The following is a 14222-nucleotide window of genomic DNA, read 5'->3' as shown; positions in this document are numbered from 1 at the left end:
GTCTTGCTGGAATTTTGAAGAATGAGGCGGGGGATCTCATTGAAACCTATCCAATATTGAAAGGTCTAGATGGAGTGCATGTGGAGAGGACGTTTTCTGTAGTGGGGGTATCTAGGACCTGAGCCTCAAAATAAAGGAGCATCTAGTTAAAACAGATGAGGAGGTATTTCTTTAGCAACAGGGTGGTGACTTGTGAAATTCATTATGACAGATGGCTGAAGGGGCCAAGCCATTGGGTATATTTGAAGTGAAGGTTGATTGGTTCTTGATTAGTAAGGGTGTCAAAGCTTACAGGGAGAAGGCAGGAGATTGGGATTGAGAAGGATAATAAATCAGTCTTGGAGGAATGGTGGAGCAGGCCCAATGGGCCAAATGGCCTAATTTGGCTCCTGTGTCTTATGGTCTATTTCTAACAAGTCTTCACTTCTGAACATTCTCAATCAGTTTTCCAACAGGAATTTGTATTTGGCCCATTGGCCCTGTAATCTTAAATGGGTCTATATCAAATCAAAAATATTCAAAGCTTTTTCCAAAGCTTTTCATTTGGTGATGTCTGCACACACATCTGTATCTGTTATCATCAATTAGTTTCCTAGCCTTTTTACTCTTAACATACCTATGATTTCTTGGGATTAGGAGTCTGCATGCCAGATTCCTCTCATTTTTTTTGCCCTCTCACTTCTCTCAAGTGCACTGCTAGAGTTGTCATTAAAAAAATTACTAGCTCCTAATTGTTCACACAATGTTTTCCTCCCTCTTTTTTTTCTTAACTAGAATCTTAATATTTCTTGTCCAATAGAGTTCCTAAAATTTGTCAGCCTTGCCTTTCAACAGGAAATTGCAGGCCCAGAACTCTTGACGTTGCATTTTTAAAGACTTCCCATTTGGCAGATGTTTTGTTTATTGTACTTGTCTCCATCATTTCACAAAACTTACTTTGTCCCCAGTTCTTTTTTTCCATCCCCATGATTTACCTTTGGGTCAAGAGAAATTACATTTTACAGCATAGCTGTGCTGTCTTGCATTTCCTTTCAATTTGTGTTACTGGAAGACAATGTTCACTGTAAGAAAGACTCCAATAACACTAGACAGCAAATTTTTTCAAAAGTGTTGCTTCCATAGAAATTGTTTGGTTATGATAGACAGCTTGAAGCTCAAACGCAAATATAATTTCAGACTGCTTGTATTATGTAGGAATTTAGAGAAACAAGAAATTAACTTTTATTGAATATAATGCATTTAATTGCATTACAGTGCTTGTTTTGTATGGCATTCACCCTTCTAATTGAAGGTGATGTGGGAGGGGCAGACATGAGCCTGTCCATTCAAGAGCCAGGGTTGGATTGATCTTTGGCACCTCGTTCACATCCGTTCCAACGTGGTTAGCCCTGAGTTGGCATTGCCTGATGGAGTCCTTGAAGCACACAAGCTTCCACATGACGTCAACGTGTTGATCCAGGTTTTGGAGAATCATGGTGCTGACACTTTGCAATAGTTCAATGAAGCTAAAAATGTTTTGATGTTTTTCGTTTGTATAGTATTCAGTGTCTGAGGCTTCTCACTTAAGTGTCCAGCAATAATCAGCCAGCATTGATTGATTGATTTCAGTTGTCATGGTACCATTTCTTCATGACCACAATTTCCTGGTGAAACTTTTCACCTTGCTCGTCGTCATTGACAGTGCTATGTTTTGCAGGGAAGAATCTAAATGGGAATGCAGAAAATGATTCTTAAGAGACATATTGCACTTAATGGTTTTGTATGCTTGAAGCATGTTGTTAACCTGTTGCACATAGTTTGGTGCTCTGTAGTTGCCAAGAAAATTTTCAACAGCATACTTAAATGCCTTGCATGCGATTTTCTCCAGTCCCATTAGAAGTTCTTTGAATTGCATGTCACTGATGACCTGTTTGATTTGTTAACCAACAAAAATGCCTTCCTTAATCTTGGCATCAGTTCTTCTGGAAAACATCTGTCACAAATATTGTAATTCTTCGTGGAAATTTTCGTGCCTGCTGACAGCAGATTTCATCCTTGCAGTCTTTTTTGCCTTTGACAAACCCAAGTTTGACAAACCCAACCAGGCCATTTAAGTTATCAAATGAGGCTCACTCAACATAAAGGGTTCAAAATCTCTATCAGTATCAATGTCCTTTTCCAGTCCTGGCCTTTACATTATGACATCTTCATCTGCCTCCTCTAGACTCCATCTGTCTGGTGGGTCCGGAACTGTAAGGCTATGGCCATGTGTCACAGGTCACATGGTTGAAGGGAGATTGGGGTTTTCAATGGATTTCTTGTTTTTAAGCAGAGAAATCACACTGATCAGACAGAAGTAGCAATCTGTCACATGATTCTTCTCTCGCCATATCATTGGGTTAGCAAATGGTTTTGATTTCTGAGTACCTCTGAGCCAAGCTCTAAATTCAACCGCATAATACACAACAAATGTGAGGAGCCCAGGCTTTGTCTTGGTCATGAATTTTACACCCGAAGTAGAGCTCATGGGCTTGTGCTCCGTCTTTGAGATTTAATCATGAACTCGCCACAAATATTACAGAAAATATCTTGGTCGTTACAACATTGACAAGACTTTGCTATCACAGGTACTCCTGAAAATTCCCTCACCCGCATCTCCTCCATTTCTTGCACTTTGGTCCTCACCCCATCCTCCCATCACCACAACAGGGACTGTGTTCCCCTTGTCCTCACCTACCACCCCACCAGCCTCCGGATCAAGCATATTATCCTCTGCAACTTCCGCCACCTTCAGTGGGACCCCACCACTAAGCACATCTTTCCCTCTCTACCCCTCTCTGCTTTTCGCAGGGATCGTTCCTCCACTATGCCTGGTCCACACATCCCTCCCTACAGATCTCACACCTGGCACTTATCCCTGTCCCTACACCTCCTCTCTTACCACCATTCAGGGTCCCAAACAGTCCTTCCAGGTGAGGCAACACTTCACTTGTGAGTCTGTTGGGGTAATCTAGTGTATCCAGTGCTCCCGGTGTGGCCTCCTCTACATCAGTGAGACCCAACGCAGACTGGGGGACCGCTTCGTCAAGCACCTCTGCTCCGTCCGCCACAACAGACAGGATCTCCCGGTTGCCATCCACTTCAACTTTCCTTTTCATTCCCATTCAGATATGTCCATACATGGCCTCCTCCACTGCCATGATGAGGCCAAACTCAGGTTGGAGGAGCAACATCTCATATACCGTCTGGGTAGCCTCCAGCCTCTTGGTATGAACAACAATTTCTCCAACTTCCAGTAATTCCCTCCCTCTCCCTTCCCCTATCACACTTTCACTCTGCCTCCTCTTCTAGCTGCCTATCACCTCTCTCATGATTCTGCCGCCTTCTACTACCAATAGTGCTTTCCCTTTATCCTCCTTCACCTCTCCTGCCTATCCCCTTGATCTTTCCTGTGATTGGTTTTTCATCTGCACCTTCCCCTTCCCCGCACTTTCTTTATAGGGCTCCTGCCCCCTCCTCCTTCAGTCCTGATGAAGGGTCTCGGCCCAAAACGTTGACTGCTCCTTTCAACGGATGCTGCCCGACCTGCTGAGTTCCTCCAGCTTGTTTGTACGTGTTGATTTGACCACAGCGTCTGCAGTGTACTTTGTGTTTACTCCTGAAAATATTGTCACTTTATTATGAGTACACACAATATGCTATGCGAGTAGAGCATGCGCATCAACATGATTGCAAACTCATATACATATAAATGCATAGATCGATGTGTGTGTGGGTAATGCTTTTATAGCCTTTCTAAAACCTGTCCTGCTTTGGAGCATCACCCTGCCTAGGCATGCCTGGACAAGATAGAAAACTTCACAACTTACATTGTGGACAACATTTTAATTGGCTTGAACTATAAAGAAATTGTGTACGATGGGGAAATTTCAATGTGATTTTCATGATCAGCAGCCCAAAATCCATAAGGTACACTCAAAAGTATTCAGGAAGCAAAATCTTTGTTATCCAGTATAATGGATTATAGTGATTATAACTTAAATCTGAAGGATTTGGCATTTTTACTATGTAAATATTTGAACTCTGTTATGACATGGTGAGTTTGTAGTCCTGTAGTTTGTGTCAGTGAGTTACTTTCTGTATTGTTATTATAGAGTGATATAGCAGTTATTATCTAAGGCAGAGAGAAATGATGAAACAGTTTAAAGGATTCTCACCTTCACCCTGTAGCTCATTATGGGGATACTGTCAAGAAGACTTGTATTTCCAGGCCTGTTTCCCGAGATAGGCAAAGCAGTGATATAAAGACTAATAGAGAAGAAATGGATGATGGGATGTCCATGAATGTGGAACTTTATTGAAGGACTTCTATGCTGGAGGTTGACAAACAAAGCTTGTGGGCTATATACCAGACTGAGTCTGAATTAAGAGTTAGTTGACACAGCAACAGTAATAAACGTCTTCAGAGCTTGATGCTGGGGACCCAACTATTCAGCCCGTAGAATAATTTGGGTAGGGGTGTGGAAGCAATATAACTTCCCTGCTGTGCTGATTGCATGAAATGAAATGTGAATATGATTATCGATGAGGATACAAAGAAATGTAAATGGGATTTAGCTGAGTTGCAAAACTGTATTGCAGGTGGAGTACAGTGTTTTTTTAGCTTGGTAGACAAGGTGGTGGAGAGGGTGGTAGTATAATGGCATCAGGACTGGAATTTAAGATGAGGAGCCCTGAGTTCAAATCAGGCCAGGTCCCAACCTGGGCAGCAGCAGTATCTGTGCAGAAGAAAGACCTGGCAATCTACTTGTGTATCTTGCCATGAAAGTCCTATGGACAACTGCACTATCCATAGGGTCGCCATGAATCGATGACGACTCCATGCCTCTCAACAATAACAACAGGTGAGGTGGGTAGAGTGTAGTTAGTGGGATGATTCACTTCAATGGGAAATTCAGAAAAGTTGAGGGGTTGGGAAATATTGATGTTCAATTTAGCCTCTTGTAACAAATTACTAAAAATGGAAACAGATAACTAGGCATGAAAATTGTATATTGGCATGTGCAACAGGAATAGAGTGAAGAGTAAAGTTCTTTTGCTGCAATTATATTTAGCCTTGTTGATGACATACTCACAAGAACAGTGTTCATAGTCAGAGGTGCAGCAGTTAAAGGCCCTTTGGCCTGCCAAGTCTATGCCAACTACAAACTGTGTCTTAATCCTATCTTTAATCATTTTATTATTTTCATGTTCCTTCCAAAATAAATGAGGGATTTAATCATAGAGCAGGAGAAAAATATTTGTGATGAAGGATGAGCCATGATCTAGTTGGACTCGAAAGGCCACATAACTTACTAGATCATAAGGGAGAAATAATTATTCAAAATTAATTTGGTTCCATAGATGCTGCCTGACCTGCTGAGTTCCTCCAGCATTTTGTGTGTGTTGCTTAAATTAGGAATGATATTTTTATTGAGTTATGTCTGTATTTATGTGCTATCCATTCTCCCTGGCATTCATTGTGTGCTTTTTTTCAGGTGCAGAATGCTGGAAACAAATTAGGCCGCCGCTGTGATATGTGCTCGAATTATGAGAAGCAACTGCAAGGAATCCAAGTGCAGGAAGCAGAGACCCGGGACCAGGTGAGACTGATTGTTTCAAGGTACTTATTACTCTGCAATATAGTTGCCATACATGATTCTGCTCTTAACAGAAATTTATTTCAGGATGAAAGATTCCAAAGACAGAAGTGAACTTATGTTCTTGAGATATTGTATACTTTGATCCTTTCATGCAATGCAGCCACTGATCCTGAGATATTTTTAAGAATGCTTTCTGTGTTATTTTAAATATAATTATAGTTTATCCTAAAATCTTCATTCTGGTTTTATTTCTCCCCAATTGCTTCTGTTTTGACAGTACATAGAACATAGAATAGCACAGCACAGGCCCTTCAGCACACAATGTTGTGCTGACCCTTAAACCCTGCCTCCCATATATCCCCCCCCCACCTTAAATTCCTCCATGTACATGTCTAGTAGTCTCTTAAATTTCACTACTGTATCTGCCTCCATCACTGACTCAGGCAGTGCACTCCATGCACCAACCACTCTCTGAGTAAAAAGCCTTCCTCTAATAGCCTTGAACTTCCCACCCCTTACCTTAAAACCATGTCCTCTTGTAGAGCAGTGGTGCCCTGGGGAAGAGGCACTGGCTGTCCACTCTGTCTATTCCTCTTACTATCATGTCTCCTCTCATCCTCCTTCTCTCCAAAGAGTAAAGCCCTAGCTCCCTTAATCTCTGATCATAATGCATACTCTCTAAACCAGGCAGCATCCTGATAAATCTCCTCTGCACCCTTTCCAATGCTTCCACATTCTTCCTATAGTGAGGCGACCAGAACTGGACACAGTACTCCAAGTGTGGCCTAACCAGAGTTTTATAGTGCTGCATCATTACCTTTCGACTCTTAAACTCTATCCCTCGACTTATGAAAGCTAACAGCCCATAAGCTTTCTTAACTACCCTATCTACCTGTGAGGCAACTTCCAGGGATCTGGGGATGAGTACCCCCAGATCCCTCTGTTCCTCTACACTACCAGGTATCCTGCCATTTTACTCTGTTCTCTGCCTTGGAGTTTGTCCTTCCAAAATGTACCACCTCACACTTCTCCAGGTTGAACTCCATCTGCCACTTCTCAGCCCACTTCTGCATCCCATCAATGTCTCTCTGCAATCTTCGACAATCCTCTACACTATTTACAACACCACCAACCTTTGTGTCGTCTGCAAACTTGCCAACCCACCCTTCTACCCCCACATCCAGGTCGTTAATTTTAAAAATCACAAAAAGTAGAAGTCCCAGAACAGATCCTTGTGGGACACCACTAGTCACAACCCTCCAATCCGAATGTACTCCCTCCACCATGATCCTCTGCCTTCTGCAGGCAAGCCAATTCTGAAGCCACCTGGCCAAACTTCCCTGGATCCCATGCCTTCTGACTTTCTGAATAAGCCTACAGTGTGGAACCTTATCAAATGCCTTACTAAAATCCATGTAGATCACATCCACTGCACTAACCTCATCTATATGCCTGGTCACCTCCTCAAAGAACTCTATCAGGCTTGTTAGACATGATCTGCCCTTCACAAAGCCATGCTGACTGTCCTTGATCAGACCATGATTCTCTAAATGCCCATAGATCCTATCTCTAAGAATCTTTTCCAACAGCTTTCCCACCACAGACGTAAGGCTCACTGGTCTATAATTACCTGGACTATCCCTACTACTTTTTTTGAACAAGGGGACAACATTCGCCTCCCTGCAATCCACTGGTAGTGTTCCCATGGACAACGAGGACATAAAGATCCTAGCCAGACGCTCTTCCCTTGCCTCGTGGAGCAGCTTGGGGAATATTCCGTCAGGCCCCTGGGACTTATCTGTCCTAATGTATTTTAACAACTGTATTTAACTAATGTTTTTTAATAATATTAACATGCTCCAGAACTTCAACCTTACTCCAATTGTCCTCACTGTCATCAAGTTCCCTCTCATTGGCAAATACTGAAGAGAAGTATTCATTGAGGACCTCGCTCACTTCCACAGCCTCCAGGCACATCTTCCCACTTTTATCTCTAATCGGTCTTACCTTCACTCCTGTTACCCTTTTGTTCTTCACATAATTGAAGCATGCCTTGGAGTTTTCAAGTCCTTCTCATGCCCCCTTCTTGCTCTCCTCAGCCCCTTCTTAAGCTGCTTTTAATACCAAAATTGATGTGACATCAACCTTAACTTCTCAGTCTGTCTACAGGTATGTGGAATAGCCTTTTAATCGTTTGCTTTTCAAATATTTATCTACCCCTGCCTTATGACGTTACTCAGAAATGGTGAAGTGGCTTCTCTTTCCGAATTGGTATTTTAATTCAAACTGAAAATGTTTCCAACCTGAATACTTTTTGCATTCCACTTTATTTTGAAATTATAGCCACTACCTATCTCAATTACTTTTCTACAAAGCTAATACATTAACTCCTGGACATCTTGTTTTTAAATAAAATACCTAAAATGTTGTTGCATCCAAGATAGATGGCTTCCCAATTTGAGTATAATTCATCCATAAAATTAATATCCTTTTGCAGTTTCCTGGTACTATTCTCACAACTAATTATTGCATCCTAGCAAATTTAGATATGTATCCCTGTATTCTTGTGTATAAAATGAGTTAACCCAGTATAGACTGCAGTGGTTTGTCATGTGTTATGCTCTGCATAAAATATTTTTGTTCACACACAATTCAATATTGTGTTGACCTTGAGTGTTTTTGGTAACCCTTTTTATAAGAAATATTGAATACGGTTTTGATAATTTTGTTATAAGAACGAAGTCATTAACATGGAAAGAGTGCAAAGATTTATGAGAATGTTGCTGGACTTGAGATCCTGAATTATAGGCAGGGTTTGGTGAGAAAGGAATTATTTCTAGAATGTAGAAGACTGAAGGCTGGTCTTTTAGAAGTATGTAAAATCATGTGTGCATGAATGCACAGTCTTTTCCTTAGGGAAAGGGACCAGAAACTAGAGAGTGTGGGTTTAAGGTGAGAGGAGAATGATTTAAAAGGGACCTGAGCAACAACTTTATGCAGAAGGTGGTGCATATTTGCAACAAGCTGCCAATAAAATAGTTAAGGCAAGTACAATAACAATTTAAAGAAATTTGGGTAGAGATAGGGACCAAATGCAGACAATTAAAACTAGCATAACTGGGTACTTGGTCAGCATGAACCATTTGGACTGAAGAGCTTGTATCCCTGCTGTCTTGGTGATATAATAGATCACAGTTACCAAAATAAGCATTGATAGGTTCAGTGGAGTAAGTAGATGTTAAAAGAAGCTTAATTTGGGAGAACAGTGAGATATTAGGAATAGCAGGCAGAACTTAAGGGTCCAGGTACTGAAATCACTGGAAGGTAATAAACTGAAACATGAAGTAATTATAGAATTTAATAGAATTATAAAATCTAATATCAGGACTGGAATACCAAGAGGAAGCTGCTTCATCATGGTCATACAAACTTTCTTAGAACTCACCTGGACCACTTCGCTGCGAGACATTAGATAGATTGGACGAGGAAGGAAACTACATCGTTTCATCAAATGATCATTTTCTATCATGGATGAATTACCAAAGAGGGTTCACAGAACAAGATTACATTATTTTGACTAAATATTAGGATCTATTTGAATGGTTAACTGATATCAAATTGGAAGTTTTGTTGGTTGAGATAGGAAGGGATGTGGAATGAAGGCAGGTAGATGGAGTTAAATAGCCTATTTCTTTATTGCTTCAAACCCATTTTTTTCCCAATTTTTTGCTATTTTTACATGAAACCGTATCAAATGCCTCTTCAATATCTATAACTATATTAGAAAGCATCAAGAAATAAAGTCAACAACTTTTTTGACGCATTTGGCCTATCAAGTTCATTTAAGCCAAATTTTGCTATCTAACCTAATCCTATTTGTATCTTTTTAATACAGAGCTCAGTAAAGTGCCACTCTTTGAATTCTCCTAATGTCATTTGACCAGTTATATTTCACTGTTTTTAAAAAAAATAGGACTTCCATCTCCAACATTTCGGTCCTCTTAACTTTCCTAGTACTGTTAGTTTTCATTTAAATCTAGCAATATTCTCTTTTGCACAGAAAACAAATACAATCAGCCAGTTTTTTCCTCACTTTTGCAGATAAGAAAAATTGCAAAGTCTTCAGATCAACTCTCCACAATCCATTCTTTAATGCTGTCACGATCTTTTTTGTAATATGGTGACCTATAGGTACTGTGTTCTTATGCCCAACCCAATATTTCACTGATAAAGCCTGTATGCTGCCTTTACATTTTACTTACCCTGTCCTGTTCGTGTTTACATCTCTATACCTTGTTGATGGCCATTTCGATGTTCATTTTAAACTCTTACACATAGAAACCCAGCATCCCACAAGGAGGACACCACCTCAGAAAGTGCCAATCAAGACAGCTCACCAATCCCTCTGTTTTCTGGGGAAGCTGAAGAGAGCTGGACTTTGCTTATCCATACTCACATCATTCTACAGCTGTGCAGTAGAGAGCATTCCGACTGTATGGTACAGAAACTGCAATGTAGTGGACAGGAAGGCTCTACCATGGGTAGTCAAAACTGCCCAACACATTGCTGACACCAGCCTATCTGCCATCAAGGATATGTGTACAGAAAGATGCTGGGAAAAGACATCATGAAGGATCACCTCTTCCCACTCATGAACTCTTTATCCCATTCCCATCAGGTAGCATTCACGCCAAGACCACCAGACTCAAAAACAGTTACTTTCCCCAAGCACCTCCATGCACAAACCCACCCCTCCACACCTCCAACCACCACTCCTTTATCATTTCCTCTCAGTCACCCTTATACAGATACCCCTGTGCCTAACATCACTTTATGTACATGCAATCTATGTATACAAGCTAATTATGCATATTTATATTTGTTATTATTGTATTCATTATCTTATGATTTTTGTGCTCTATTGAAGTTCAAAGCAAAATTTATTATCAGAGTACATGTCACTACATACAACCCTGAGATTTTTTACTTAGCAAATGTATAGAACAGTAACTGTAAACAAACTGCAAATGCAGATACAAGTAAGTAGCAATAAATAACGAGCATGAAATAACAATATAAGAGTCCTCGAATGAGTGTAGCTATCCCCTTTTGGTTCAAGAGCTTCATGGTTGAGGGATAGTAACTGTTCATGAACCTGGTGGTGTGAGTCCTGAGGTTCCTGTACCTTCTACCTGATAGTAGCAGCATGGTGAGGATCTTTTCTGCTTTTCTACAGCATTGTTTCATGTATCAGATCCAGAGTAACAGTTATTTTGTTACCCTTTACACTTATGCGCTGAACATGATATTAAACAGTCTTGAATGCCTATCTCAGCCAGCATCCTCTGCAATTCTCTCGTTGGTTTTATTATTTACCTTGAAAGCCAATGGATCACAGTAGATACATGATACTTTTAATTTTGCCTTCAACCAAGATTTAAATTTTGGTTTGTATTATGAACTTCCATGCTTTTGTGAAAAAATTCTGTTCTCTCTTAAAAATATTATGACTCCTGATGCAAGGGATTGGAGATTGTCTTGTTTAGTGCTGTATTCTGTAAAAGATTTGAGATGTGTAGTCTATTCATCAATATTATTTTTGTTATGTATTACAATTCTGATTTTAATTTAGACATTGTAATTGAGTGACAAAAATTTCCTAAAGCAGTTTTTAAATTTTCTCATGGTACAGGAGTGGTTTTCAGTATTAAGTTGAAGGAATGTGCGCATCAAGTTTATTGTCATTCAACCACACGCATGTATTTAGCTGAATGAAACATCATTCTTCTGGAGCCAAGATGCAAACGCAGTCACACACAACACATATTATGACTCTGCACACCGTCACACAATAGTAGTCAAACAAGGACCGTGAGTGGCCCGGCCGGAAGTTTGTCAGGTTGAAGTGTGAGATGCATGTTTATGGAAGACAGTATCATGTTACTGGCATTGTTATAATAATAGAACAAGCAGTCCTATAAATAAGTGGAACAACAACCAGTGACCAGTGCAGGATGAGATGAGTTGGGCAGGGGAGGGGAAGAGAGTGAAGTGGCAGTGTTTGGGTTGACTGTTCATGTGTGCTGAGGGACAGCAGGGTGTTGAGGAGTCCAGCACTCTGGGGGGAAATGCTGTTGCCCAGCCCAACGGTTCTGGTTCTTGTGTCTCAGTACCTTCTGCCTGATGAAAAGAGAGCAAGAAGATTGTGGAGGCACTGTATATGCAGCATTTCTGATGTATGTCCTGAATTGGGGGAGGGGGAAGGGGGGAAGAGACCCCAGAGATTTTTTTTCAGCAGTGCTCACTATCCGTACAGGGTCTTGCGATGTGATGCATTGCAATTCTCATACTAGACGGTGCTGCAGCTGGTCAGGACACTCGATGGTGCTCTGGTAGAATGTGATAAGAATGGGGGGGGGGGGTGCAGGTGCCTTGTTAGCCTCAGTCTCCTCAGGAAGTGGAGATGCGGCTGTGCTCTCTTGGCTGAAGAGGTGTTGAGGGACCAGGTAAGGTCATCAGTCATCTGCATGCCCAGAAACTTGGTGCTCTTGACTCTCTTGAAGCTGTTGATGTGTCTGCACCCTCCTAAAGTCCACAATCATCTCTTTAGTCTTGTCCACGTTGGGACTCTGGTTGTGTTTACATCAATCCACAAGCTGCTCTACCACCTCCCTGCATGCCATTTCATCATTTTTGCTGAGGAGGCCAACCATTGGTATAATCAGCAAACTTAGTTAGAACTAGATTTGGCAGTATAGTCATGCTTTAGCAGTGTGAGCAGCAGCAGGCTGAGCACACTACCATGGGGGGTGGGGGAGGGGAGGGCGCACTGGTACATTTTGCTGTCTGTGGTCTCTTTGTCAGGAAACCAAAGATCCAGTTACAGAGGGAAGTGTTGAGACCCAATATGGAAAGGTTTTCCACCAGTTTGTTGAAAGCAGAAATGAAATCACTGAATAGAATTCTGACATCAGAGACACCATTATCCAAGTGGGACAGGACTATGTAAAGGGCAGAGGCTATGGCATCATCTGTGGACTGGTACATGGGACGGAAGTCATTGAAGCAGGATAGAGTCGGCTTCTTGGGCACTGAGATGATGGTGTTGGTCTTGAATCCTGTAGGGACAGTGATCTGATCTAGGGAAATGTCAGTAAGAGCATCTGCTTGCTGGGGTGCACAGTCGCCAGGTATATTGTCAGGCCCTGCAGCTTTGCCTGTGTTGACCCTAGCTGGAGTTTTCCCATGTCAGCTGTGGCCAAATAAAGTGCCTGCTCCTTAGTTTTCGGGTGGGGGGGGAGTGGGTTTCTTGCTGACAGGTCACTTTGTGCATCAAAACAGGCCACCCAAATAAGATTTGATTTCATTTGCAAGCCTGATATTATGGCAAGTTTAATTATCTGTAAACATATGTGATATAAAGTAAACAGAAATGCATGGAAGTTGGAGCAGGGAAATATTCCAACAGGCTAATCAATGCCAGCCAGTATTGATGCTTGGCAATAGCATCAGTGTTCATTTTGTCTTCTATGTGTGACCAGTTTTCTTCACGCTGGCGCTGTTGCAGCCCTTTTTTGAAAACTATTTCCTAATGGTTTCCTGGTGTCCAATGTGTTCTTTTTCATCCTTCACTCAATACATGTACTTTTGCAGTTTTGTAAATGCCCACTCACTCAATTTTGTTTATTTCCACATGTTGCTGGGCCTTTCTGATCACTTTTTCCATATTTATCTTGTGCCTTTTTTATTCATAGCATGTGGGTATTGATAATTACCCAAGTTGCTACCCTGGACTTTCTGGATTATTGTATTAGGACATTTATGAATCAGGCTTATCTCTCAAAGTCTGGAGTTAAGCTTTGGCTGAACCAGATAAGGGCAGTAGATATTGAGCTATTGCAAGTTCTAATGACTGCACATTCATTTAATGGTGGCTAAGTTTTATTTCAAATTAATCAAATTTAGATTTCTTGGATCATTAGTCAAGAAACTTGAGATGCTTGTTTAAAAAAAAACAATAATCAATATTTTCTTAGATCAGCAGTCTTTCCCTGTTCCTCATAAATTGTGCATAGAAATATTGGAAGTTCTTGCTGTTTGCACACACTGAATTCCCTCTGAGATATCTGTCTGATTGATGACTCTACAGGTGAAGAAACTGCAAGTGATGCTCCGACAAGCTAATGAACAGCTGGAGAGAACAATGAAGGAGAAACAGGAGCTGGAGGTTTATGTCAAACAGAACTCTGATGATACAAGTAATCAGGTAGCTGGGATAGCCACAAAATCTCTAATACTGGTACCTAGCATAGCACACAGAATGCACTCCCAGCAATAAGTTTAATGAAAGGAAACTGGTACTCCTCGAAATGAATTGCCCGGTATAGAGAGGCTGCCAGTATGGGTGGGACAGAGTGAGCCTTTCCAGCAGCTCAGCACTGAGTTGTGGGCTCAGGCTCTGCCCTTTCGGCACAATGTGTTAAGGCTGTTACTGAGTCTGGCTGCAGCTGCTCAGTGTTACACTCTCTGGATCTTACTGACGGAAGCCACTGTTTGTTTGGATGAAGATTAGCAAGCCCATCAACTCATCATGTTCATGCA

At 41.3% G+C, this 14222-nt stretch overlaps 1 protein-coding gene across 3 annotated transcripts in view; it reads left to right on the top strand.

Moving 5' to 3' along the window:
• rabep1 (rabaptin, RAB GTPase binding effector protein 1) overlaps window positions 1-14222 on the top strand; it is a 139841-nt gene that overhangs the window by 72596 nt on the left and 53023 nt on the right. For 2 of the 3 annotated variants that reach the window (XM_059972916.1, XM_059972915.1), the window contains exons 10-11: window positions 5517-5621; window positions 13771-13887. In XM_059972916.1, the coding sequence (XP_059828899.1) occupies window positions 5517-5621; window positions 13771-13887 (222 nt within the window). The remainder of the gene's footprint in view (window positions 1-5516; window positions 5622-13770; window positions 13888-14222) is intronic. The other variant, XM_059972917.1, reaches the window with a different exon arrangement.

Source organism: Hypanus sabinus, chromosome 6, assembly GCF_030144855.1.
Source record: "Hypanus sabinus isolate sHypSab1 chromosome 6, sHypSab1.hap1, whole genome shotgun sequence".
In the NCBI taxonomy this organism is placed as follows: Eukaryota; Metazoa; Chordata; class Chondrichthyes; order Myliobatiformes; family Dasyatidae; genus Hypanus; species Hypanus sabinus.
Note: the sequence above shows the minus strand (reverse complement) of the source record. Positions and strands in the feature narration are given on the sequence as shown.